Source organism: Kogia breviceps, chromosome 10, assembly GCF_026419965.1.
Source record: "Kogia breviceps isolate mKogBre1 chromosome 10, mKogBre1 haplotype 1, whole genome shotgun sequence".
Lineage (NCBI taxonomy): Eukaryota > Metazoa > Chordata > Mammalia > Artiodactyla > Physeteridae > Kogia > Kogia breviceps.
In genome coordinates, this window is record NC_081319.1 from 23,078,513 (window position 1) to 23,104,104 (window position 25,592).

Genomic DNA, 25,592 nt, shown 5'->3' on the forward strand with positions numbered 1-25,592 from the left:
GATAGTGGTGATGGTTATACCACTCTGTAATCATGCTAAAAACCACCGAATTGTATACTTTAAAAGAGTGAATTCTATGGTATATGAATTATATACCAGTAAAGCTGTTATTTATAAAGTTTAAAAAAATAAAACAAAACAAAGTAGGTGTGGTTATACAATGTCAGATAAAGTTGACTTTGGACCAAAGAAAATTACCAGGGACACAGAGGGACAATACATACGATGAAATTGTCAATCCACCAAGTAGTATAGCTATCCTAAATGTGTATGCATCAAATAACCAAAATATGTGAAGTAAAAACTGATAGGGCTGAAAAGAGAAATAGGCAAAATCACAATTATAATTGAAGACTTCAACATTCCTCTCTCAACAATTGATAGAACAACGATCCAAAAAATCAACAGGATATATCATCAACACCACTAACCAGCAGGTTCTAATCAAAACATATAGAACACTCACACTCCTCCCAGCTACAGCAAAATACACATTCTGTTCAAGCATTCATAGAACATATACTAACATAGACCATAACTGGGCCATAAACCAAACCTCAACAAATTTTAAAGAATTGAAATTGTACAGATTATGCTGTCAAGCTGGAAATGAAAAACAGAAAGCACAGGAAACTCTCCAAACACTTGGAAACTAAACAATGCACTTCTAAATAACCCATAGGATTAGAAAAGATGAAAAACCTCATAATCTAATTAGGAAGCTAGAAAAATAAGACCAAATTAAACCCAAAGCAAGTACAAGGAAGGAAATAATAAATATAAGCATGGAAATTAATAAAATTCAAATACTTGCACATGTTTTTGCACATGTGTTTGCATATGTGTGTGCATGTATATGGGTGTGTGCAGGAGTGTGTACATGTATTTGTGCATGTGGGTGTGGGTGTGTGTGCACATACGTTTGTATGCTTATATTGTTACAATGAGGCTCTAGTATTTCACTTTTCCTCTCTTGACAGTGGCTGAAAATCTTTGGCCAGGTGTTCTAATCTTCTCCTTTAAGTGTCTATCATTCTTGTCCCAACCTGTGGTGTGCTAGGGTAGGATTCCTGTTATTCCTAATTTAAAGGAATGAGCTCCCTAACATTTAAAGCAAGGTGCCGGGCTTCTCCTTCTGATTGCATGATTCTGTAGCTTTCTATCTCTCCTTCATAGATCTTTTTATCTGTTCTGCTTGAGCTGCAGGCACAGGATGACATTCAAACCACTTTCCCTTGGAGAGACAAGCTGATTAAGTCCAAGTTGTAAAAATCTTTCTGATTCTAGAAACATAGGCTTGGTGATACCCTCCTCCCATTTGCTATAAAAGCCTAGAATCTTGCATTATTATTCTGTTACTCTCTCCAGAACATTGGTTATGGCAAAAAGTGTTCACATGCACATTTGGATCCACAAGTTCACAGGCTCATGTGCCTGCATAACCATGTCAAAACCAGGCAAGTGCCAGCAGGTGAACCATAGAAGCCATATCAGTGCCGCTGTGCCCAGTTGTACTCCACTGCATCTGGGTGGTTGGAATCCCGTCACGGTAGTGTGGGCAGTGTTTTTTGAGAGGATGATTCCTTCTACCTGATGAGGTCAGAATCTCCCCCAGTGCCTTACTCTTGACTGGAGAGTGATATATTTGACTGGATGAATTATAATTGACAGTTCCTATCCCTGGTTTACAGGAAAGAACATTCCATCCACTTACATTGTAGCAATTTTTGTAAAAATTGCCGTTAAATTATACCTAAATGAAGAAAAGACTACTCATAACCATTGGTGTTAGACACATTTATTCAAAATCCATCATTTTCTATTTAAAATTTACATGAAGGTGGACCTTCAAGATGGCAGAGGAGTAAGACGTGGAGACCACCTTCCTCCCCACAAATGCATCAAAAATACATCTACATGTGGAACAACTCCTGCAGAACGCCCACTGAATGCTGGCAGAAGAGCTCAGACTTCCCAAAAGGCAAGTAACTCCCCACGTACCTGGGTAGGGCAAAAGAAAAAAGGAAAAACAGAGACAAAAGAATAGGGATGGGACCCGCACCTCTGGGAAGGAGCTGTGAAGGAGGAAAAGTTTCCACACACTAGGAAGCCCCTTCACTGGCAGAGACGGGGGGTGTCGGGGGTGAAGGTTCGGAGCCACGGAGGAGAGCGCAGCAACAGGGCTGCAAAGGGCAAAGCGGGGAGATTCCCGTACAGAGAATCAGTGCCAACCAGCACTCACCAGCCTGAGAGACTTCTCTGCTCACCTGCCGGGGTGAGCTGGGGCTGGGAGCTGAGGCTTGGGCTTCGGAGGTCAGACCCCAGGGAAAGGACTGGGGTTGGCTGCATGAACACAGCCTGAAGGGGGCTAATGTGACACAGCTAGCCAGGAGGGAGTCTGGGAAAACTTTGAAACTGCCGAAGAGGCAAGAGACCATTGTTTCGGGGTGCGCAAGGAGAGGGGATTCAGAGCGCCGCTTATAGGAGTTCCAGAGACGGGTGTGAGCCACGGCTATCAGTGCAGACACCAGAGACAGGCATGAGACACTAAGGCTGCTGCTGCCGCCACCAAGAAGCCTGTGTGACAGCACAGGTCACTCTCCACGCCTCCTCTCCTGGGAGCCTGTGCAGCCCGCCACTTCCAGGGTCCCGTGATGCAGGGACAACTTCCCCAGGAGAACACACAGTGCGCCTCAGGCTGTTGCAACGTCATGCTGGCCTCTGCCGCCACAAGCTTGCCCTGCATTACATACCCCTCTTTCCCCACCTGGCCTGAGTGAGCCAGAGCCCCTAATCAGCTGCTTCTTTAACCCTGTCCTGTCTGAGTGAAGAACAGATGCCCTCAGGCGACCTACATGCAGGGGCAGGGCCAAATCCAAAGCTGAACCCCTGGAACTGTGCAAACAAAGAAGAGAAAGGGCAATTTCTTCCAGCAGCCTCAGGAGCAGCAGATTAAATCTCTACAATCGACTTCATGTACACTGCATCTCTGGAATACCTGAATAGACAATGAATCATCCCAAAATTGAGGCAGTGGACTTTGGGAGCAACTGTAGACTTGGGGTTTGCTTTCTGCATCTAATTTGTTTCTGGTTTTATATTTATCTTAGTTTCGTATTTAGAGCTTATTATCATTGGTAGATTTGTTTATTGATTTAGTTGCTCTCTTACTTTTAAAAATATATATATATGTTTTTTCCTTTTTCTCCTTTTGTGAGTGTGTATGTGTATGCTTCTTTGCGTGATTTTCTCTGTATAGCTTTGCTTCTACCATTTGTCCTAGGGTTCTGTCTGTCTGTTTTTTGTCTGTTTTTTTTTTTTTTTTTAGTATCGTTTTTAGTGCTTCTTATCATTGCTGGATTTTTTTGTTGTTGTTGTTTGGTTACTCTCTTCTTCCTTTCTTTTTTATTACTTTTTAAAAATTTTAAACTATTTTTAAAAATTTTTCATTTTAATAACTTTATGGAATTTATTTCTTCTTCTTCTTTCTTTGTTTCTTTTTTTTCCTCCCTTTTCTTCTGAGCTGTGTGGCAGACAGGGTCTTGGTGCTCCAGCCAGGTTTCAGGGCTGAGCCTCTTAGGTGGGACAGCCAAGTTCAGGATATTGGTCCACCAGAGACTTCCAGGCCCCACGTAATATCAAACGGTAGAAGCTCTCCCAGATTTCTCCATCTCAATGGTAAGACCCAGCACCACTCAACGACCAGCAACCTACAGTGCTGGACACCCTATGCCAAACAACTAGCAAGACAAGAGCATAACCCCATCCATTAGCAGAGAAGCTGCCTAAAATCATAATAAGGTCACAGACACCCTCAAACACACCACCGGACATGGCCCTGCCCACCAGAAGGACAAAATCCAGCCTCATCCACCAGAACACAGGCACCAGTCCCCTCCTCCAGGAAGCCTACAAAACCCACTGAACTGACCTTACCCACTGGGGACAGACACCAAAAACAATGGGAACTACGACCCTGCAGTCTGCGAAAAGGAGACCCCAAATACAGAAAGTTAAGCAAAATGAGAAGACAGAGAAATACACAGAAGATGAAGAAGCAAGGTAAAAATCCGACTGACCAAACAATTGTAGAGGAAATAGGCAGTCTACTGAAAAAAGAATTCAGAGTAATGATAGTAAAGATGATCCAAAATCTTGGAAATAGAATGCAGAAAATATAAGAAACATTCAACAGGGACCTAGAAGAAAAAAGAGCAAACAAACAATGATGAACAACACAATAAATGAAATTAAAAATTGTCTAGAAGGAATCAATAGCAGAATAACTGAGGCAGAAGAACGGAGAAGTGACCTGGAAGATAAAATAGTGGAAATAACTACTGCAGAGCAGAATAAAGGAAAAAGAATGAAAAGAATGGAGGGCAGTCTCAGAGACCTCTGGGACAACTTTAAATGCACCAACATTCGAATTATAGGGGTCCCAGAAGAAGAAGAGAAAAAAAAAGAATCTGAGAAAATATTTGAAGAGATTATCCTTGAAAACTTCCCTAATAGGGGAAAGGAAAGAGTCAATCAAGTCCAGGAAGCACAGAGAGTCCCATACAAGATAAATCCAAGGAGAAGCATGCCAAGACATATATTAATCAAACTATCAAAAATTAAATACAGAGAAAAAATATTAAAAAGCAGCAAGGGAAAAGCAACAAATAACATACAAAGCAATCCCCATAAGGTTAACAACGGATCTTTCAGCAGAAACTCTGCAAGCCAGAAGGGAGTGGCAGGACATATTTAAAGTGATGAAAGGGAAAAACCTACAACCAAGATTACTCTACCCAACAAGGATCTCATTCAGATTTGATGGAGAAATTAAAACCTTTACAGACAAGCAAAAGCTAAGAGAATTCAGCACCACCAAACCAGCTCTACAACAAATGCTAAAGGAACTTCTCTAGGCAGGAGACACAAGAGAAGGAAAAGACCCACAATAACACACCCAAAACAATTAAGAAAATGGGAATAGGAACATACATATCGATAATTACCTTAAATGTAAATGGATTAAATGCTCCCACCAAAAGACACAGACTGGCTGAATGGATACAAAAAAAAAAAAAAAAGACCTGTATATATGCTGTCTACAAGAGACCCATTTCAGACCTAGGGACACATACAGACTGAAAGTGAGGAGAAAGAAAAAGATATTCCATGCAAATGGGAATCAGAAGAAAGCTGGAGTAGCAATTCTCATATCAGACAAAATAGACTTTAAAGTAAAGACTATTATAAGAGAAAAAGAAGAACACTACATAATGATTAAGGTCTCAATCCAAGAAGAGGATATAACAATTGTAAATATTTATGCACCCACATAGGAGCACCTCAATGCATAAGGCAAATACTAACAGCCATAAAAGGGGAAATGAACAGTAACACAATCATAGTAGGGGATTTTAACACCCGACTTTCACCAATGGACAGTTCATCCAAAATGAAAATAAATAAGGAAACACAAGCTTTAAATGATACATTAAACAAGATGGACTTAACTGATATTTATAGGACATTCCATCCCAAAACAACAGAATACACATTCTTCTCAAGGGCTCATGGAACATTCTCCAGGAGAGATCATATCTTGGGTCACAACTCAAGCCTTGGTAAATTTAAGAAAATTGAAATTGTATCAAGTATCTTTTCTGACCACAACGCTATGAGACTAGACATCAATTACAGGAAAAAATCTGTAAAAAATCCAAACACATGGAGGCTAAGCAATGCACTACTAAATAACCAAGAGATCAATGAAGAAATCAAACAAGAAATCAAAAAATAGCTGGAAACAAATGACAATGAAAACACGATGACCCAAAACCTATGGGTTGCAGCAAAAGCAGTTCTAAGGGGAAGTTTATAGCAATACAAGCCTACCTCAGGAAACAAGAAAAGTCTCAAATAAACAACCTAACCTTAAACCTAAAGTGATCATACAAAGAAGAACAAAAAAACCCGAAAGTCAGCAGAGGAAAGAAATCATAAAGATCAGGTCAGAAATAAATGAAAAAGAAATGATGGAAACAATAGCAAAGGTCAATAAAACTAAAAGCTGGTTCTTTGAGAAGATAAACAAAATTCATACACCATTAGCCAGACTCATCAAGAAAAACAGGGAAAACACTCAAATCAATAGAAGTAGAAATGAAAAAGGAGAAGTAACAGCTAACACTCCAGAAATACAAAGGATCATGAGAGATTACTACAAGCAACTGTATGCCAGTAAAATGGACAACCTCAAAGAAATGGACAAATTTGTAGAAAAGCACAACCTTCCAAGACTGAACCAAGAAGAAACAGAAAATATAGACAGATCAGTCACAAGCACTGAAATTGAAACTGTGATTAAAAATCTTCCAACAAACAGAAGCCCAGGACCAGATGGCTTTACAGGCTAATTCTATCAAATATTTAGAGAAGAACTAACACCTGTCATTCTCAAATTCTTCCAAAATATAGCAAAGGGAGGAACTCTCCCAAACTCATTCTATGAGGCCACTATCACCCTGATACCAAAACCAAAGATGTCACAAAGAAAGAAAACTACAGGCCAATAACACTAATGAGCATAGATGCAAAAATCCTCAACAAAAGACTAGCAAACAGAATGCTACAGCATATTAAAAGGATCATACACCATGATCAAGTGGTGTTTATCCCAGGAATGCAAGGATCTTCAATATATGCCAATCAATCAGTATGTACACCATATTAACAAACTGAAGGATAAAATACATATGATCATCACAGAAGAGGCAGAAAAAGCTTTTTACAAAATTCAACACCCATTTATGATAAAAACCCTCCAGAAATTAGGCATAGAGGAAACTTACCTCAACATAATAAAGGCCATATATGACAGATCCACAGCAAACATTGTTCTCAATGGTGAAAAACTGAAAGCATTTCCACGAAGATCAGGAACAAGACAAGGTTGCCCACTGTCACCACTATTATTCAACATAGTTTTGTAAGTTTTAGCCACAGCAATCAGAAAAGAAAAAGAAATAAAATGAATTCAGGTCAGAAAAGAAGAAGTAAAACTGTCACTGTTTGCTGATGACATGATACTATACATAGAGAATCCTAAATATGCTACCAGAAAACTACTAGAGCTAATCAATGAAATTGGTAAAGTAGCAGGATACAAAATTAATGCATAGAAATCTCTTGCAATCCTATACACTAATGATGAAAAATCCAAAAGAGTAATTAAGGAAATACTCCCATTAACCACTGCAACAAAAAGAATAATAAGGAGACAAAAGACCTGTATGCAGAAAACGATAAGACACTGATGAAAGAAATTAAAGATACTACAAACAGATGGAGAGATATATACCATGTTCTTGGATTGGAAGAATCAACATTGTGAAAATGACTCTACTACCCAAAGCAATCTACAGATTCAATGCAATCCCTATCGAACTACCAATGGCATTTTTCACAGAGCTAGAACAAAAACTTTCACAATTTGTATGGGAACACAAAAGACCCCGAATAGCCAAAGCAATCTTGAGAAAGAAAAACAGAGCTGGAGGATTCAGGCTCCCAGTCTTCAGACTATACTACACAGCTACAGTCATCAAGACAGTATTGTACTGGCACAAAAACAGAAATATAGGTCAATGGAACAGGATAGAAAGCCCAGAGATAAACCCACACACATATGGTCACCTTATGTTTGATAAAGGAGGCAAGAATATACAATGGAGAAAAGATAGCCTCTTCAATAAGTGGTGCTGGGAAAACTGGACAGCTACATGTAAAAGATTGAAATTAGCACACTCCCTAACACCATACACAAAAATAAAATCAAAATGGATTAAAGACCTAAATGTAAGGCCAGACACTATCAAACTCTTACAGGAAAACACAGGCAGAACACTCTATGACATAAATCACAGCAAGATCCTTTTTGACCCACCTCCTAGAGAAGTGGAAATAAAACCAAAAATAAACAAATGGGACCTAATGAAACTTAAAAGCTTTTGCACAGCAAAGGAAACCATAAACAAGACAAAAAGACAACCCTCAGAATGGGAGAAAATATTTGCAAACGAAGCAACCGACAAAGGATTAATCTCCAAAATATACAAGCAGCTCAATATCAAATAAACAAACAACCCAATCCAAAAATGGGTTGAAGACGTAAACAGACATTGCTCCAAAGAAGATATACAGATTGCCAATAAACACAAGAAAGGATGCTCAACATCACTAATCATTAGAGAAATGCAATTCAAAACTACAATGAGGAATTACCTCACACCTGTCAGAATGGCCATCATGAAAAACTATACAAACAATAAATGCTGGAGAGGGTGTGGAGAAAAGGGAACCCTCTTGCACTGTTGCTGGGAATGTAAATTGATACAGCCACTATGGAGAACAGTATGGAGGTTCCTTAAAAAACTAAAAATAGAACTACCATATGATCCACAACCCCACTACTGGACATATACCCTGAGAAAACCATAATTCAAAAAGAGTCATGTACCACAATGTTCATTGCAGCACTATTTACAATAGCCAGGACATGGAAGCAACCTAAGTGTCCATCGACAGATGAATGGATAAAGAAGATGTGGCACATATGTACAATGGAATATTATGCAGCCATGAAAAGAAACAAAATTGAGTTATTTGTAGTGAGGGGTATGGACCTAGAGACTGTCATACAGGGTGAAGTAAGTCAGAAGAGAAAAACAAATACCATATGCTAACACATATATATGGAATGTAAAAAAAAATAAATGGTTCTGAAGAACCAAGGGGTGGGACAGGAATAAAGATGTAGACGTAGAGAATGGACTTGAGGATACGGGGAGGGGGAAGCATAAGCTCGGACGAAGTGAGAGAGTGGCATGGACATATATACACAACCAAATGTAGAATAGATAGCTAGTGGGAAGCAGCCGCATAGCACAGGGAGATCAGCTTAGTGCTTTATGACCACCTAGAGGGGTGGGATAAGGAGGGTGGAAGGGAGACGCCAGAAGGAGGAGGTATGGGAGGTATGGGGATATATGTATATGTATAGCTGATTCACTTTGTTATACAGTAGAAACTAACACACCATTGTAAAGCAATTTTACTCCAATAAAGATGTTTAAAAATAAATAAATAAAATGAACTTATATTCTATCCCTTAATATGTTCATGTTTGCTGAGTTTTAAGTTTCAGATTACATGTAAGAAAATTTATACCTTTACAACTATGCCATTCTACTAATAGTAGTTTGTTCATTAACTATTTTTACTTGCTTTCCAATTTTTCTTTGAGCAATGAATAAGTAGAAAACAGTACTTCTAGAAGAAAACAGTATTTCAGTTAAAATAGAAAAACATTATAAAATATTTTGTCCGCTTAAAACATACGTTTGTCCACAAAATCTTTTTTTCTTACATATTATTATAAAATAGCTTCTTCAGCTTTCTCATTGTAGCTTGATTTGTAAGAGATTTCAACAATGTCAGCCAAGAACTTTTTCACTTTTTAGAAGCCGCTATACTTGTTTTGTACAGCGAATACACACAAGTGGATATAATCTATAATCAGCCTACATGTTCTTTGGCAATAAATGCAACACTCAGGGACGTGTTATAAACTCTAGTATCTTCCTGTTACATAAGTGGCCCAGAAGAGATAGCAAAGCTTCCCAAAGAGTTTAGCTTACTTCCAGAGAGAAATCTGGCTCACCCACTCACAGATAAGAAATATATAGACATTTTGAATAAGCTTCATGATTGCAATATGTGAGAATATTCATTCCTTTTACTTTCCCCTTGAGAAAGTTAGATTTAATTGAACATTTATTTTAGGATGGAGAAAAAAAGAAAACCGCTCTTTCCTGAACATGAAAACAAATCAAGGACAATTTTTTCCCCTGAAATTTATCTGCATCTCTGCCTTTTTATGGCCTCTGTGTATGAAAGCAGAGCTGCAATAAGTTCATGTATCCATTAAATAAACATTGGTGGAGAACTTACTAGGTATATATGACAGTAACCAAGACAGACATTGTCCTTGCCTTCATGACACTGACATTTTCATGGGGCGATAGACAAGACCATCAACAAGCAAAATCATTGCAAATTTTGATAATTACAATAAAATTAATTGCTTGACAGTATAAGATCTCCAGATATAGCAATGAAGAAACATCTCTTCAGGGAGAGGCTGTTTTAGCTCAGATAGGAGGAAACAAGTGGGATAAAGAGTGATTCAGGCAGGGAGAACAATGGCCTTGAAACAGGAAAGAACTTGAGGATGGCCAAGGGGTGTGGGCATAATGTTTCTGGTTCCATGGGAAACAGGGTTAGACAGAGATGCAGAGGCTAGATTCCAGAAGCTCTGAGTTTAATGAGTTTGGACTTATTCTAAGTGTGAGGGCAAGTCATTGAAGATTTTAAGCTAGATAGATAAACATAATCTTATTATTCTGCCTACTTTGTGGAAGATGCATTAGGGGAGGCCAAGGGTAATAGAGAGAGAAGTTTAAAAACAAAAACTTTTTTAAGAGACCCGGCAACCAGGGATAACTGTTGGATCCAGGATGGAGCTAGAAAAAAACCTTGTGATATATATGTTGGAAGGGAGAATTGATAGAAGTTGTTGATGGCTTTGAAGTGGGAGGAGAGGTAAAGGGAGAAAGCAAAGAGGACTCCTCTGTTTCTGGCTTGAGTGTTTGAGTGGATCTTGGTGCCTTTTACTAAAAAGACCATATTTCATATCTGTACAAGGAATACAACAGTTTTTCTTACTTGTTAGTGTTTCAAATGATGTTAAGCATACAATGTGAGACTTTTACCTTTTATCTCACGCTTAGCAGTTTTTTAATTTCATCATAAATATAGATTTCTGCAGTTACTCAATACATTACATGGATAATGTTGGTATCAGTTGTTGTTTTTAAAAATGAAAGACGTCTACTCTTAGAAGCAATTTCTTACATATATCCAGTGGATGTGACACTGATGTTTATCATGGAAAAATAAGCACAAGCGTTGATGTAAAGCTTTCTTTCAAGTATCCATTGTGTGGTCCATAATTCACCCTGAAGAGCTGGTACTATGATAGCAAGAGGTTCTCTCAAATATATTTATAACAATATACAACCTAAATTTCTGTTTTATACAGGTAAGTGGAGAATCATCACTGCTGAATCAATGTATCTAACTTCTTGAATGTCTGAATTTAAAAAGAATACATTCCTGCTAAGATTCCTATCAACTCTTGCTGATTATGTTTCATAAAAGCAAATTCTTGTACAAGTGGGCTTTTAAAAGGACCAATTTTCTGCTTCTCCTGACTATATGAGACATTCAGGAATTAATGAAAAAAACAATGCCTGTCTGGTTTGTAAGCATCACAGTCATATTTCTGCATAAATTCTCACAGGTCAACTCAAAAAACAGTTCAGAGTCAAAATCTCATCTAGTCACCTAGATTGAAAACTAATTTCTCTAAAGTATATCCTATATTAAAGCTCTTTCATGCAAATAAATAGCAAGGGCCTTATCCTCTCTTCCTTTATTAGTTGGGCATGTCATGAATTTGAATAGAACATTTTGTTCTGTACTCTAATTACATGCATTATCAGGAAAAATCTATTCCTTGCATACATATCATTAGAAGCAGCTCTGCAAGTGTGGTTCTATCATCGGGCTCGTCACGGCAGTTCATCGTAATATAGACAGTTTAATCTTTTTGTTTCATACAAGATTAAAAGTCACTTGATATCCATTTCTTTATAGCCTGGACAGTGAATCCAATTGGACTCAATGTGTATCTAACTACCATCTCTATCGTGATGATGGATTCCATTTTCCCAAATATACTAGGTAATTATCTGCCATTATGGGGAAAATAGTTCATTGATGAGAAAACCCAAGAAAACTGATTTTCTAAAAAATAATGTTTACTCACAACTAAGTGGCTGAACAAGAGGAATCAATGATATCCTTTCCCTTCAGATGAACAGACAAACCAGCATTGTCACCACCTCTTTGGCAGTTTGAGGACAGGGTGGTTCTGTTTGGTCATTTGGTTTATTGGCTGTTGAAACCTAATGGCTACCTTTGAAATGAAATGACTTTTCAAAGCCCTTTATCGGATCTCAGGATCTGTCCGTAAAAAGAAAGAAAACATAAACAGATGGAATTTGGACACAAAGAAAAATGACCTTCATTCAAAAACTACTTATTAAAATGATAGTACAGTGCACTTCGTCTGTAAGGTGTCGAGTCACAAATAAGAAATGGGGGAAACTGTAGAACTGTTGAAATTTAAATTACGTGGCACCTTTCCATCAGAAACGCAACAGTAATTTAGAGTTCAGCTCTCCTGGCAGGTTTATATTTCAGTAAACAAACAAAAGGACTTTCTTGACTGCAGTGCCAGCCACAGGAAACGATCCACATGGATTGGAAAGAATGTTGGGAAATTGATGTGGTTTGTTCCTCTTGTTCAATATATTTACATATTTCATCCATACTTATATTTATACTGAGGATCCAATTAATATGAATGAGAGTCAGCACATCCCGTTGGAATATTCTGAAACACCACCTGTTAGAATAACTGGAAAATGGAGCCTCGGAAAGAAGAAGCAGTTTTCAACTCTTTATAATCCTGCAAACATTCTAGTTTAATTTCTGAACCACATCATGTGTGTTATCTCACAACTGAGATGATTTTCCAACAAGTGCCTAGAACTGTACAAATGAGGACATGTTTTGCTACTCAATAAAAATGAGTGGGTTTGAATAGAAAGGAGAGTTTTGAAGAGTGGTCTTGAATCCTTGGGAGATGTTTTTGGTGCTTTGAAAGGAGCAGCAGATAGCTTCCCTGTTGTCTGTTAGGGGCGTCCCTGTCACCTTTTGTCCCCTGAGATGAGAGCGGGCATCGTCACTTCCTCATTCTCATCATTGTTGCAACAGTCACTTAGGAAAACCTGAGATGGTGGGAAGCTTTTCTTGGAGCCCCAGGCCTTTTTACCCAAAGGCTTAGAGATAGATAATGAGGCTATAGGGTCAGGCTATGAAAAAGTTGGTCATCCAGTTCTCCTTGCCCAGGTAAACCTGAATAATTGATGGTAGGAGGCAATCACACTGGCCTTTGGTCAGTCCAGAGGATCAAATTCAGCTGCTGGCTGTCGTTGCCTGCCTTGGGGGTGATTTTTTAGGATTTTCTTTTGTTTCCTATCTTGTTACCCATGCTTGTAGGATGTATGGCTAAGCGGTCAAACCTAGAGGGTTTCTAAAAGATTCTTAAGGTTGTTCACTTTCTGTTTTTTGCAGCTTTTCTCTGCTCTAACCAAGGTGAGACTGTATATTGAATTCATTCTAATACAGGCACTTTGGGAAGGGTCTGTGAGTTGTGTCAGGCTATTATTGTTATATGCACTGTTCTTAAAGCCCAACTTGTTGGAAACCTTTTTTTTTTTTTTTTTTTTGGAATTCCAAAGACTTGCCCTGGGAAGAAATGTGTTATAATTAATCAATAGCCACTTATAGCCACTTTCACCTCTTCTCTCCTACTCTGATGTTAGTCAGCAATTGCAACAGGGCAATTACGAAAACTAAAATACTCTGTCATATCTATTCCTCAAATTGAAGGATAAAGTAAATGAGTTGTGATGGAATAATTATCAGACAGTAAGAGTACTTTTCAGGAAAAAATGTTTCTTAACCTTTTCTAAATAGTAAGTATCTTCTCAGTCTTAGAGGAGAGGTGTAATTTATTTTTTAAAGTGTGAAAATATTCTGAGGATGTTAAGAAGTCAAACACACAAGTAGAGGGAATATGAGAAGAGATAAAGACTCCAATTTGAATTGGAAATGGGGGGAAACGCCACTCAACAACACCTGCATACATCTTACTTGCCTGGGTCACTCAGCCACCTCTAGCTTCATTAGAGTCTGAGGAAGTAAGTTGACTTTAACTGGGAGCACAATATTGTTGCCTGCACAAAATCAGCATGTTGTTAGTAAGGACAAAGGGAAGAAGAGATGTTGAACAGGCAGTGAACAATGTCTGCCATGCTATGAAAATGCTGCTATTATCATTCAAATGGTTCAATCTGGAAGTAAACCAGGTGGTTTATGCTCATGGACACAACTTTGTGATTCTTTACTTTTCCTTCTTTATTTTAAGCACAGCCAAAGAGAGAGTGGGTATTTCATATATATTTTATTACATGGTTGCCTTCATCTGTTGCAAGACCTGTTTCCCTTAATGAAACTGATGCACATGTTGTTTAGCAGGAAAGGCTTTCCCAGCACATGGTATTATTGGAGGATGGCATTGTCAGCCCACTACCTGGTAGGGTTGTGTTGAGATTTCTGTCTTCTGAAGATGGAAGTGAATTGTCAGTAAGCCATCCAGACTCTAATTTCTCTGAGCTTTTTGGTCATTTCTAGACATCTTAGAGGGTGTAACACATGTCTAAAATAGAAAAAGGCAAAGTTAACTGAACTAGACTTGTCCTCATTAGATATATTATCCACTAAGAGACCAGAGTGACATTTGAAAATGTACCCTCAATCATGTCATTACCAAATGTTATGATAGTTTTTTACATCCCTTCCCCTCTGATAGGAAATAATACTCTAACCCCTTGGCATGACATTTAATGACCTCTGTAGTTTGACCTCTTCCTACTTCACCACCAAGTGATCCTCAGCCTCCCCTTTAGCCTCAAGTAACATGAAATCGCCTGCCCTTCCTCATATCTATCAGGCTGTTTCCCACTGTTCTGTCTTTGTTCTTGCTATGACTTCTTTCAGGAGTACCCCTCCCCCCACTTCCTCACCTCCCTACCTCTCATTCAATCTTTAAGTCATGGGTTCTCAGTTCAGTGATCTCCCCCATTCCCAGCCAGGGGACTTAGGGAATATCTGGAGACATTTACGGTCATCCCAGCTGAGAAGAGGGTGCTACTGCATCTAGTGGGTAGAGGCCAGGGATGTTGCTAAACAACCTATAATTCGCAGAACAGCCCCCTACAACAAAGAATTATCTAGCCCACAATGTCAATCCTGCCAGGGGTTGAGACATGCTTCTTTATGTGTTGACTCCTCCAGAAAAAAACTGTTTCTGAACTTTCTGTTACTGTCTCAGGTACCTCCCTTAACGTTGCCATAAAACTACTAAGACTTCTTAAGAGCCTTATACTTTGGTGATTAAGAACTTAGAGTGAGATCAGAACCTTTGATTTTGAGTTCAGTTTTACCACTCTGTCCACTGGCAAGTTATTGAGCCTCCATTTCTTTATCTGCGAAATTTGGTATCTAATTCTTGCAGTTGTGGTGAGATTGAATGAGATAATGCATGTGAAGTGCTCCGTACAGTGTTGGCAGCTCAATATAGAGTAGTGGCTACTGCTGCTGTTGTTGTTATTGTGCTTATCCGTATCTATCACTCTACTTCTAGAATCAGAGATGGATTTACCAAGAAACCAGGGAAGTTTTAACTTCAGGGCCTCTCATTTTGCTTGGGGCCCTTCCAATGCCCTGTACCTTATTCTGTATTCAAGATTTTACATTATTGTCTCGAAGACACCTCCCCCCCGCCCCCTGCCCCTGCTTCCTCTGCCTATTGTATAAGCTCCAGGCCCTACAGAATTTTAGACTTGCCTCTGGTCAGGGTCTAGTATAAAGCCTTGATATTGGGACACAGTAAATATTCATCCACGGCAATAATCATCAGCAAGTTGCCAACCATCCTGAGAGAAATGTGCTTATCCATTGTTGTATGGTTTTTAAAAAACCCTTCAGGCTTAAACTCCCATTGCTGCCCCTCTTTCTTCTTGTCGGGGTCCTCTGGCAGGCATTGCAGCCTGTCATTCAGGAGCAATGGTATCCCTCTCCTTTTGTTTTCTCTTTCCAGTTGAGGATTCACCATTGTCACAAGGACAATGAGGAAAGAAAGTATGTGCTATCACTGATTATTTACTGAAGAGAATTCTGATGTAACTGCAAGAGCAAAGCCCTGTTTCCATGGGGACTGTCTGGATCTGGGAAACGTCTGTTAGCACAAAATTCAAGTTATTACAGTATTTGCTATGTAGTTATCTGACTTTCATAGCCTCTCAACCTCAGCTGGCTCCAACATCCTGCCCTACATTTTCAGAGATAAATACTTGTGTATGTGTCTATGACCGGCTTCCAGGCTTCCAGTGTCAAGGTTGACATGACAGGAAGGAAAGAGCTGGACAGGTCAATAAGGAAAAAACCCATGATGTTTGAATAATTCCAAAGTCTGAGCTGGCGTTGAAAACTACACGAGGCATTGGAATTCTGTCCACAGAGAAGTCCAGTGACAGACACCTAATAAAAATGGAAAGATAATAATAGAAAAAGGATTGCAAGAAAATTAAACTCTTGAGGTAGGAAGACTCAAATAAGAATGAGAAATAATAATGCAAATATCAAACTTTTCTCACTGTATGGCTGATTGATCAAGGAGGATAGCTTATAGCTTTTCTTCCTTTAAATTTGATAGCTAATCATTATCTTATAGCATCCATCCTTCAGAGTAGAAATCACACAGGTCTTCATTGAGAAACCATAGGCAGAATCTTCTCCTTGAGTGATTTCCATCAGCAACTCATTTTTCATCAGTCCTTATTCTGATTAGGATGAAAGCTGGGGAGGGAACAGCCACATTTAATCCTTTTGATCTAAGAAAAAGTAGAAGATGAAGTAAAAAAAAATGTTTCACCATGGGAGAAGCTCTAATCTGCTTGCCTGTGATCCTCAATTTCCTTATCTGTAAAATGAGGTTAATAATATTCACCCATGAGATGTTTGCAGAGTATAAATGAGGCGAGGCATGGGAGAGATCTGTATCATGGTGCTTTCTCCTCAGAGACTATTTTCCATGGACCCATTGCTTTATTTAATCATAAGGACATGCCAGTGGCTTCCACATTGATGGCTCCAGCCTGGACCACTTTACTAAGTTCTAAGTTCTTATGTTCTATGCTCCGAGGACATCTCCATTTGGCCTTCTCCAAGGCCCCTTAAATGCACACAAACATATTGAAATTGTCATCTTTTCTCTAACATCTGGTCCTTTTCTAATATTCTGCAGCTAATGAATTTGGCATCACCATTTACGTGAACAAGCCAGAAACCTAAGGTTCCCTTTTCCAATCTTTAGTGATGCCATTCTTCTCAGTACAGAGTAAAACATTCTGAATGTAGTTCCAGGTTTCCTTATGTCTGTGAAGACAGGGATATAAAAGAAAAGCAGAGATTATTTTTTATAGAATACAGGTTCTTTAATAAAGTACTCTGTGTCTGAACCAGTTTAGTACCTGGAGTTAAATAAATACTATTCCCTGATCTGCTAACCTGCGGGGATAGAACCAATACATAGGCAAAGAGTGCGATGAAAAGGAGATTCTGGATGTGAATTAGACATGATTTTGTTTCTTTTAGATTCCCTAAAGAGGCAAAGGAAAATCAATAGACTTTAGAAGAAGAAAATAGGAAGAAAGAAAGTAGAGTTGAAATGTTTTATTCTTGCCTCCAAACACACATTACATTTATCAAAGGAAATAATATGATTCTTAAAAATGTTTGTTATTGCCTTTTAATTTCTGTTCAGTAACATCACTCAAGTAGCACTATGCAGCCTGTAGGAGAATATGAAACTAGCTTGAGAGAATGTTTAATTGTTTACAACTTGATTTTATTTCTCATATGAATACATTTCAATATTCACAATTGCTACTGATCTCTGATTTAGGATTTCTGTTGGAATTACAATGCATTAACTTTTTTTCTAAAAGTGCTGTATAGGAACACATAATTTAAGGCTCAGTGCGATATTTGGGATTGCCTAGTTCATAACTTTCATATTCAAAAGAAACTGGGATACAGTGGGGTTAAGACTTGTCCAAAGTTTTCTATAGCATGTCAGAACTGAATCTAGAACCTAGACTTTGTGAATCTCTACCTAGTTCCTTCCCTCTGGTATTGTTGGTCTTTACCTATTGTATTTTAAACTTTTTTTTTTTTTTAACAAAACAGTTCTCACTAAATGTTCACTGAGAAATTTGTTTTGTTAAATTCTTTTTACATGCTTCAGGACACTCTTATCATAATAAAAATAAAAGGAAATTGATACAAAACCAAGGAAAATAAATGCTGTATCTTGACCATTTCATTTCCATGTTATTCTCTCTCCGTTTTCTCTGAATGCCCTCTGCATCTACCATTCTGAATCTTCCTTTGACCTTGATTATTTTACCAATTGCTGCAAGCTTGTCGTTAACGGCCTTTTGACTTCATTACCAAAATAATCTAAACCTATTATTGAAACATTTGTATCCTCACTTGTCTATGTTTAAACATTAAACTTTCACTGAACGTTGAATCCAATAAAATAACTGTATTTTAAAACTCTTGGTAACTGGCTTCCTAACCATCTTTTTAAAGAGTTTGAATTAATTATTAAAATAACAGATTATTTGCCTTGAGATTAACTGCTTGGTTTTTAAAGCCAATTTGTATGGGTAGACAGCCTGCTGTTCCCTGCATATTAAAATTCAGAGTACACAAAGTAGATCTCAGCTTTGTTTAGCTTATATGCTGATCTCACATAATACTACAGTGCACTTGAATCCATTGTACTCATGTGAAATCCACATGTGAGTTGTATTTCTCTACATGTATCACACAGCAACACAATTTCTCACAGATTAGTAACGCTGTCTCCATCAGGAAGTACCATTTATCAGTGATAAATGTAATGAGGACAAATGCACATTTTTTTCAGGTTAAAAAGCATTTTTACCCACCCTGACCCCCACATATAAGCAAAACCAGGCAATTAAATGCCAAAGCAGGCTTGGGAATACGAGTACAATTTCATACTGGTGTTTCTGACTTGACTGAAGTTTCCCGAAGTCTCCTGGAAATTAGAGGGCTCCATTTGCAAAGAACCCTTGGCCCCTGGCCACTATGGTTGGTTCAGAAGAAACATTTGTCCTAATCAGAGCATCTGAGGATCAATGCTTTTATCAGAACTATTGGGAAGGGGGATTCTTGCTTTGATGAAAATATAGTTTTCCTTTAATATGCAAACATACAGTTTGCATTTCTCTTAATTTACAATTATACAAGTCTCACAAAGAACTTTGAATGAAATAGCCCATTCTGTGATTGATCAGAGACGGAACTGATAATATATTAAGCTGATTAAGATGTCTTTCAATGCTAACAGTCATCAAGTCTAGGTCTCTCTCCTTATTTTTGTTTCTTTAGGGGAATCATGTCTGTAATTGCTTTGGCCTTTATATTGCAAATATAGAGTAGATAATCTTAAAAACAGTCAGTGACGAACTCAATTATTTCCTAAAATTCCTCTCCCCTTTTGTGGTATGAAAGAACAACGAGGCTGGTGTTTGCCTCTGTGGTTTATTTCTTGACTCCCTCGTACCTAAATTTCTTTTGTCCAAGGTCTCTCAACCAATACAGTCAAAACCCAGGGAGGAAAAGAAATTATGTCTGGTAGCAAGTTAGGTAAAATTATGACCCTCGCCATTGGCATTTTAGAGATTCAGACAGTCATGCGTTCCAAGTGACTTCACACTCATGGCTGAATGGCAATGAGAAAACTCTCCTTGTATTTCAATATTTATGACATCATTGAGTCACTTTTTTCCGTTTATTTTTTCTGCTTTATATCCACTCAGATATACCAACACATGTGAGATTCTAAGAGTACTCACTCTTCCCTACTTTTCTTATTTTTTTTTCTATTTTTAAAATTAAAGTTTAGTTGGTGTACAATGTTGTATAAGTTACAGGTGGACAACATAGTGATTCGTGATTTATAAAGGTTATATTCCATTTATAGTTATTCTAAAATATTGTCTATATTCCCTGTGTTGTACAATATATCCTTGTAGCTTATTTATTTTATACATAATAATTTGCATCTCTTAATCCCCTACCCCTACGTTGCCCCTTCCCCACCTCCCCACTGATACCCCCTAATTTGTTCTCTGTATCTGTGAGTCTGTTTCTGTTTTGTTATATTCACTAGTTTGTTGTATTTTTTAGATTCCACATATAAGTGATATCATACAGTATTTGTCTTTCTCTGTCTGACTTATTTCCCTTAGGATAACACCCTGCAAGTCCACCCATGTTGTTGCAAATTTCATTCTTTTTTATGGCTTTTTGTTCCATTTTTTTTCCATTGCATATATATACCACCTCTTCTTTATCCATTCATCTGTTGATAGACACTTAGGTTGCTTCCGTATCTTGGCAATTATAAATAATGCTGCTATGAACATTGGGGTGTATGTATCTTTTTGAATTAGCATTTTTGGGTTTTTTTGTATACATACCCAGGAGTGGAATTGCTGAGTCATATGGTAGTTCTATTTTTAGTTTTTTAGTTTTTAGAGAAACCTCCATTCAGTTTTCCACCATGGCTGCACCAATTTACATTCCCACCAATAGCGTATGAGGGTTCCCTTTTCTCCACCTCGCCACCATTTGTTATTTGTGGTCTTTTTGATGATAGCCGTTCTGACAGGAGTGAGGTGATATCTCATTGTGGTTTTAATTTACATTTTTCTGATGATTGGTAATGTTGAGCATCTTTTCATGTGCCCATTGGCCATCTGCATTTCCTCTTTGGAAAAATATCTATTCAGGTTTTCTGCCCGTTTTTTAATCAGGTTGTTTGTTTGTTTGTTTGTTTTTGATGTTGAGTTGTATGAGCTGTTTATATATTTTGGGTCAGTTATATCACATGTAAGTATTTTCTCCCGTTCAGTAGATTGTCTTTTCATTTTGTCGATGATTTCCTTTGCTGTGCAAAGTTTTTAAGTCTAATTAGGCCCCACTTGTTTGGTTTTGCTTTTATTTCCTTTACTTTAGGAGACAGATCAAAAAATTATTGCTGTGGGGATGTATGTATATGTACAGCTGATCCACTTTGTTATACAGCAGATACTCCAATAAAAATGTTAAAAAAATTATTTCTGTGATTTATGTCAAAGGGTGTTCTGCCTATGTTTTCCTCTAAGAGTTTTACATTTTCTGGTCTTACATTTAGGTCTTCAATCCATTTTAAGTTTATTTTTGTATATGGTGTTAAAGAATGTTCTAACTTCATTCTTTTACATATAGCCGTCCAGGTTTCCCAGCACCACTTATTGAAGACCATCTTTTCTCCCTCATATATTGTTGCCTTCTTTCTCATAGATTAATTGAAAATAAGTGCATGGGTTTATTCTGGGCTCTCAATTCTGTTCCATTGATCTACGTTTCTTTTTGTATCTGTACCATACTGTAGCTTTGTAGTATAGTCTGAAGTCAGTAACTGTGATTCCTCCAGATCTGTTCTTCTTTCTCAAGATTGTTTTGGGTATTCGGGATCTTTGGTGTTTCCATACAAATTTTAAAATTATTTATTCTAGTTCTCTGCCTTTGGTAATTTGATAGGGATTGCATTGAATCTGTAGATTGCCTGGGTAATATGGTCATTTTAACAATATTCATTCTTCCAATCCAAAAACATGGTATATCTTTCCATATGTTTGTGTTATCCTCAATTTCTTTCATCAGTGTCTTATAGTTTTCCAAGTACAGGTCTTTTACCTCATTAGATATGTTTGTTCCTAGGTATTTTATTCTTTTTGATGCAATGGTAAATGAGATTGCTTCCTTAATTTCTCTTTCTGATATTTCATTGTTAGTATATAGAAATGCAACAGATTTCTGTATATTTATTTTGTATCCTGCAACTTTACCCAATTTATTGATGAGCTCTAGTAGGTTTCTGGTAGTGTTTTTAGAATTTCTGTAGTATCCTGTCATCTACAAAGAGTGACAGGTTTACTTTTTCCTTTCCAATTTGGATTCCTTTTATTTGTTTTTCTTCTCTGATTGCTGTCACTAAGACTTTCAATACTATGTTGAATAAAAGTGGCAAGAGTGGACATCTGTGTCTTTTTCCTCATCTTAGAGGAAATGCTTTCGGCTTTTCACCATTGAGTATGATGTTAGCTGTGGTTTTGTCATATATGGCCTTTATTATGTTGAGGTATGTTCCCTCTGTGCCCACTTTCTGGAAAGTTTTTATCATAAATGGATGTTGGGCTTCCCTGGTGGCGCAGTGGTTGAGAATCCGCCTGCCGATGCAGGGGACACGGGTTCGTGCACCGGTCCGGGAAGATCCCACATGCCGCGGAGCGGCTGGGCCCGTGAGCCATGGCCACTGAGCCTGTGCGTCCGGAGCCTGTGCTCCGCAACGGGAGAGGCCACAACAGTGAGAGGCCCGCGTACCACAAAAAAAAAAAAAAAAAAAAAAAAAAAAAAAAAAAAAAAATGGATGTTGAATTTTGTCAAAAGGTTTTTTTGCATCTATTGAGATGATCATATGTTTTTATTCTTAAATTTATTGATATGGTTTATTGTATTGATTGATTTGTGGATACTGAAAAATCCTTACATCACTGGGATAAATCTCACTTGATCATGCTTTATGATCCTTTTAATGTATTGTTGGATTTGGTTTGCTAATATTTTATTTAGGATTTTTACATCTATGTTCGTTGTGATATTGGCGTGTAATTTTCTTTTTTTGTGAAATCTCTCTTTGGTTTTGGTATCAGGATGATGCTTGCCTCATCGAATAAGTTTGAAAGCTTTCCTTCCTCTGCAATTTTTTGGAATAGTTTAAGAAAGATAGGTGTTAACTCTTCTCTAAATGTTTGGTAGAATCCACTTGTGAAGCCCTCTGGTCCTGGAGTTTTGTTTGTTTGGAGTTTTTAAACTACTGATTCAATTTCATTACTGGTAATTGGCTCGTTCATGTTTTCTGTTTCTTCCTGGTTCAGTTTTGAGAGATTGTACATTTCTGGTAATTTGTCCATTTCTTCTAAGTTTTTCATTTTATTGGCAGGTAGTTATCTGTAGTAGTCTCTTGTGATCTTTTGTATTTCTGTGGTGTTGGTCATAATGTCTCTTTTTTCATTTTGATTTTGATTTGGGCTCTCTCTTTTTTTCTTGATGAGCCTGGCTAAATATTTATCAATTTTGTTTATCTTTTCAAAGAACAAGCTCTTAGTTTCATTGATGTTTCTATTATTTATTTACTGTATTTCATTGATTTCTGATTTGATCTTTATGATATCTATCCCACTAATTTTGGATTTTATTTGTTCTTCATTTTCAGGTTCCTTTAGGTGTAGGATTAGTTTGTTTGCATTTTTTTCTGATTTCCTGAGGTAGGCTCGTATTGCTATAAACATTTCTCTTAGAACTGCTTTTGTTGCATACCATAGATTTTGGATCATTGTGTTTTCATTTGTCTCCAGGAATTTTTAAATTTCCTCTTTGATTTCTTCAGTGATCCATTGGTTGTTTATTTGCATGTTGTTTAGCCTCCACATGTTTAACTTTTTTGCAGTTTTTTTCTTGTAGTTGATTTCTAGTCTCATAGCATTGTGGTTGGAAAAATAGTTTGATATGGTTTCAGTTTTCTTAAATTTTCTGAGACTTGTTTTGTCACCTAGCATGTGATCTATCCTGGGAAATGTTCCATGTGTACTTGAAAAGAATGTGTGTTCTGCTCCTTTTGGATGGGAAGCTCTATATGTATCAGTTAAGTTTACCTGGCCCAGTATTTCATTTAAGGCCAGTGTTTCCTTATTGATTCTCTATCTGGATGGTCTGTCCATTGATGTAAATAGAATGTTAAAGTTCCCTGCTATTATAGTGTTACTGTCAATTTCTCCCTCTATGTCTGTCAATATATGCTTTATATATTTAGATGTTCCTATGTTGGGTGCATATGTATTTACAATTGTTTTATCTTCTTAGATTGATCCCTTGATCATTATGTAGTGGCCTTCTCTGTCTCTTATAACAATCTTTATTTTAAAGTCTATTTTGTCTGATATAAGTATTGCTACCTTGGCTTTCTTTTGATTTCCATTTGAGTGGAATACCCTTTTTCATTCCCTCACTTTCAGTCTGTGTGTGTCTTTAGAGCTGAAGTGAGTCTCTTATAGGAAGCATATATACAGGTATTGTTTATGTATCTGTTCAGCCACAGTGTGTCTTTTGATTGGAGCATTTAGTCCATTTACATTTAAAGTAATTATTGATATATATGTTCTAATTGCCATTTTGTTCATTGTTTTGGGGTTATTTTTGTAGGTCTCCTTTGTCCTTTCTTCTTCTTTTGTTCTTTTCTCTTATTATTTGATGACTGTTTTTAGTGTTATGTTTGGATTCCTTTTTCTCTGTTGTTTGTGTATCTAGTATAGCTTTTTGGTTTTGGTTACCATGAGGTTTTTATATAGCAATCTATATATATTCATGATTGTTTTAAGTTGCTGATCTCTTAATTTCAGATGCATTTTAACAATCCTACATTTGTACTCTCCTCCCCTCACAATTACTGCTTTTGGTATCATATTTTATATCTCATTGTTTTGTGTATCCTTTAACTGCTTACTGTGGATATAATTGACTTTACTACTTTTGTCTTCTAACCTTCTTACTAGCTTTGTGCATGAGATGATTTCCTGCCTTTACTGTATGTGTGCATTTACCAATGAGGTTTTTCCTTTTATAACTTTCATGTTTCTAGTTTTGGCCTTTTCTTTTTTGCTTAGAGAAGTTCCTTTAACATTTATTGGAAAGCTTTTTTGGTGGTGCTGAACTCTTAATCTTAACTTTTTCTTGTGTAAACCTTGTGATCACTCCATCAAGTCTGAAGGAGAACTTTGCTGGGTAGAGTATTCTTGGTTGTAGGTTTTTCCCTTTTATCACCTAAAATATATTGTGCCACTCCCTTCTGACCCACGGAGTTTCAGTGAAAAGTCACCTGATGCATTATGGGAGTTCCCTTGTATGTCATTTGTTGCATTTCCCTTGGTGCTTTTAATATTCTCTATCTTTAATTTTTTGTCATTTTCATTACTGTGTGTCTTGGTGTGTTCCTCTTTAGATTAATCCTGTATGGGACTCTCTGCGCTTTCTAGACTTGGATGTGTGTTTCCTTTCCCAAGTTAGGGAATTTTTTATCTATTGTGTCTTCAGGTATGTTCTCAGCCTTTTTCTCTCTCTCTTATAGGGGTCCTTCCAGGACCCCTATAATGTGAATATTAGTGCACTTGATGTTGTCCCAGAGGTCTCTTAAACTGTCCTCATTTCTTTTTCTGTTCAGCATCAGTGATTTCCATTACTCTGTCATCCAGCGTGCTGATCCGTTCCCCCGTATCATGTAGTCTGTTGATTCCTTCTAGAGTATTTTTCATTTCAGTTATTGTATTCTTCATCACCATTTGGTTGTTCTTTATATTTTCTAACTCTTTGTTAAAAAATTCTATCTTCTTGCTCTGTGTATCCATTCTTCTCCTAAGTTCTTTCATCATCTTTACTGTCACTACCCTGAACTCTTTCTCAGGTAAATTGCCTATCTCCACTTCATTTAGTTCTTATTCCGGGGTTTTATCTTGTTCCTTTGTTTGGAACATGGTCCGGGGTGTCTTGAAGGCTATACTGGCCTGCTTTTGGGTAGGGTCAGA

At 37.4% G+C, this 25,592-nt stretch overlaps 1 protein-coding gene across 2 annotated transcripts in view; it reads left to right on the forward strand.

Annotated features, from left to right (window-relative positions):
- The window catches only part of SUCLG2 (succinate-CoA ligase GDP-forming subunit beta), a 621,393-nt gene that overhangs the window by 322,875 nt on the left and 272,926 nt on the right, over positions 1-25,592 (forward strand). For both annotated transcript variants that reach the window (XR_010842511.1, XM_067043690.1), the window contains exon 11: positions 1,841-1,981. Coding sequence is in view for 1 of the 2 variants with exons in the window: in XM_067043690.1 (XP_066899791.1) it covers positions 1,841-1,981 (141 nt within the window). In the remaining variant the exon portion in view is untranslated. The remainder of the gene's footprint in view (positions 1-1,840; positions 1,982-25,592) is intronic.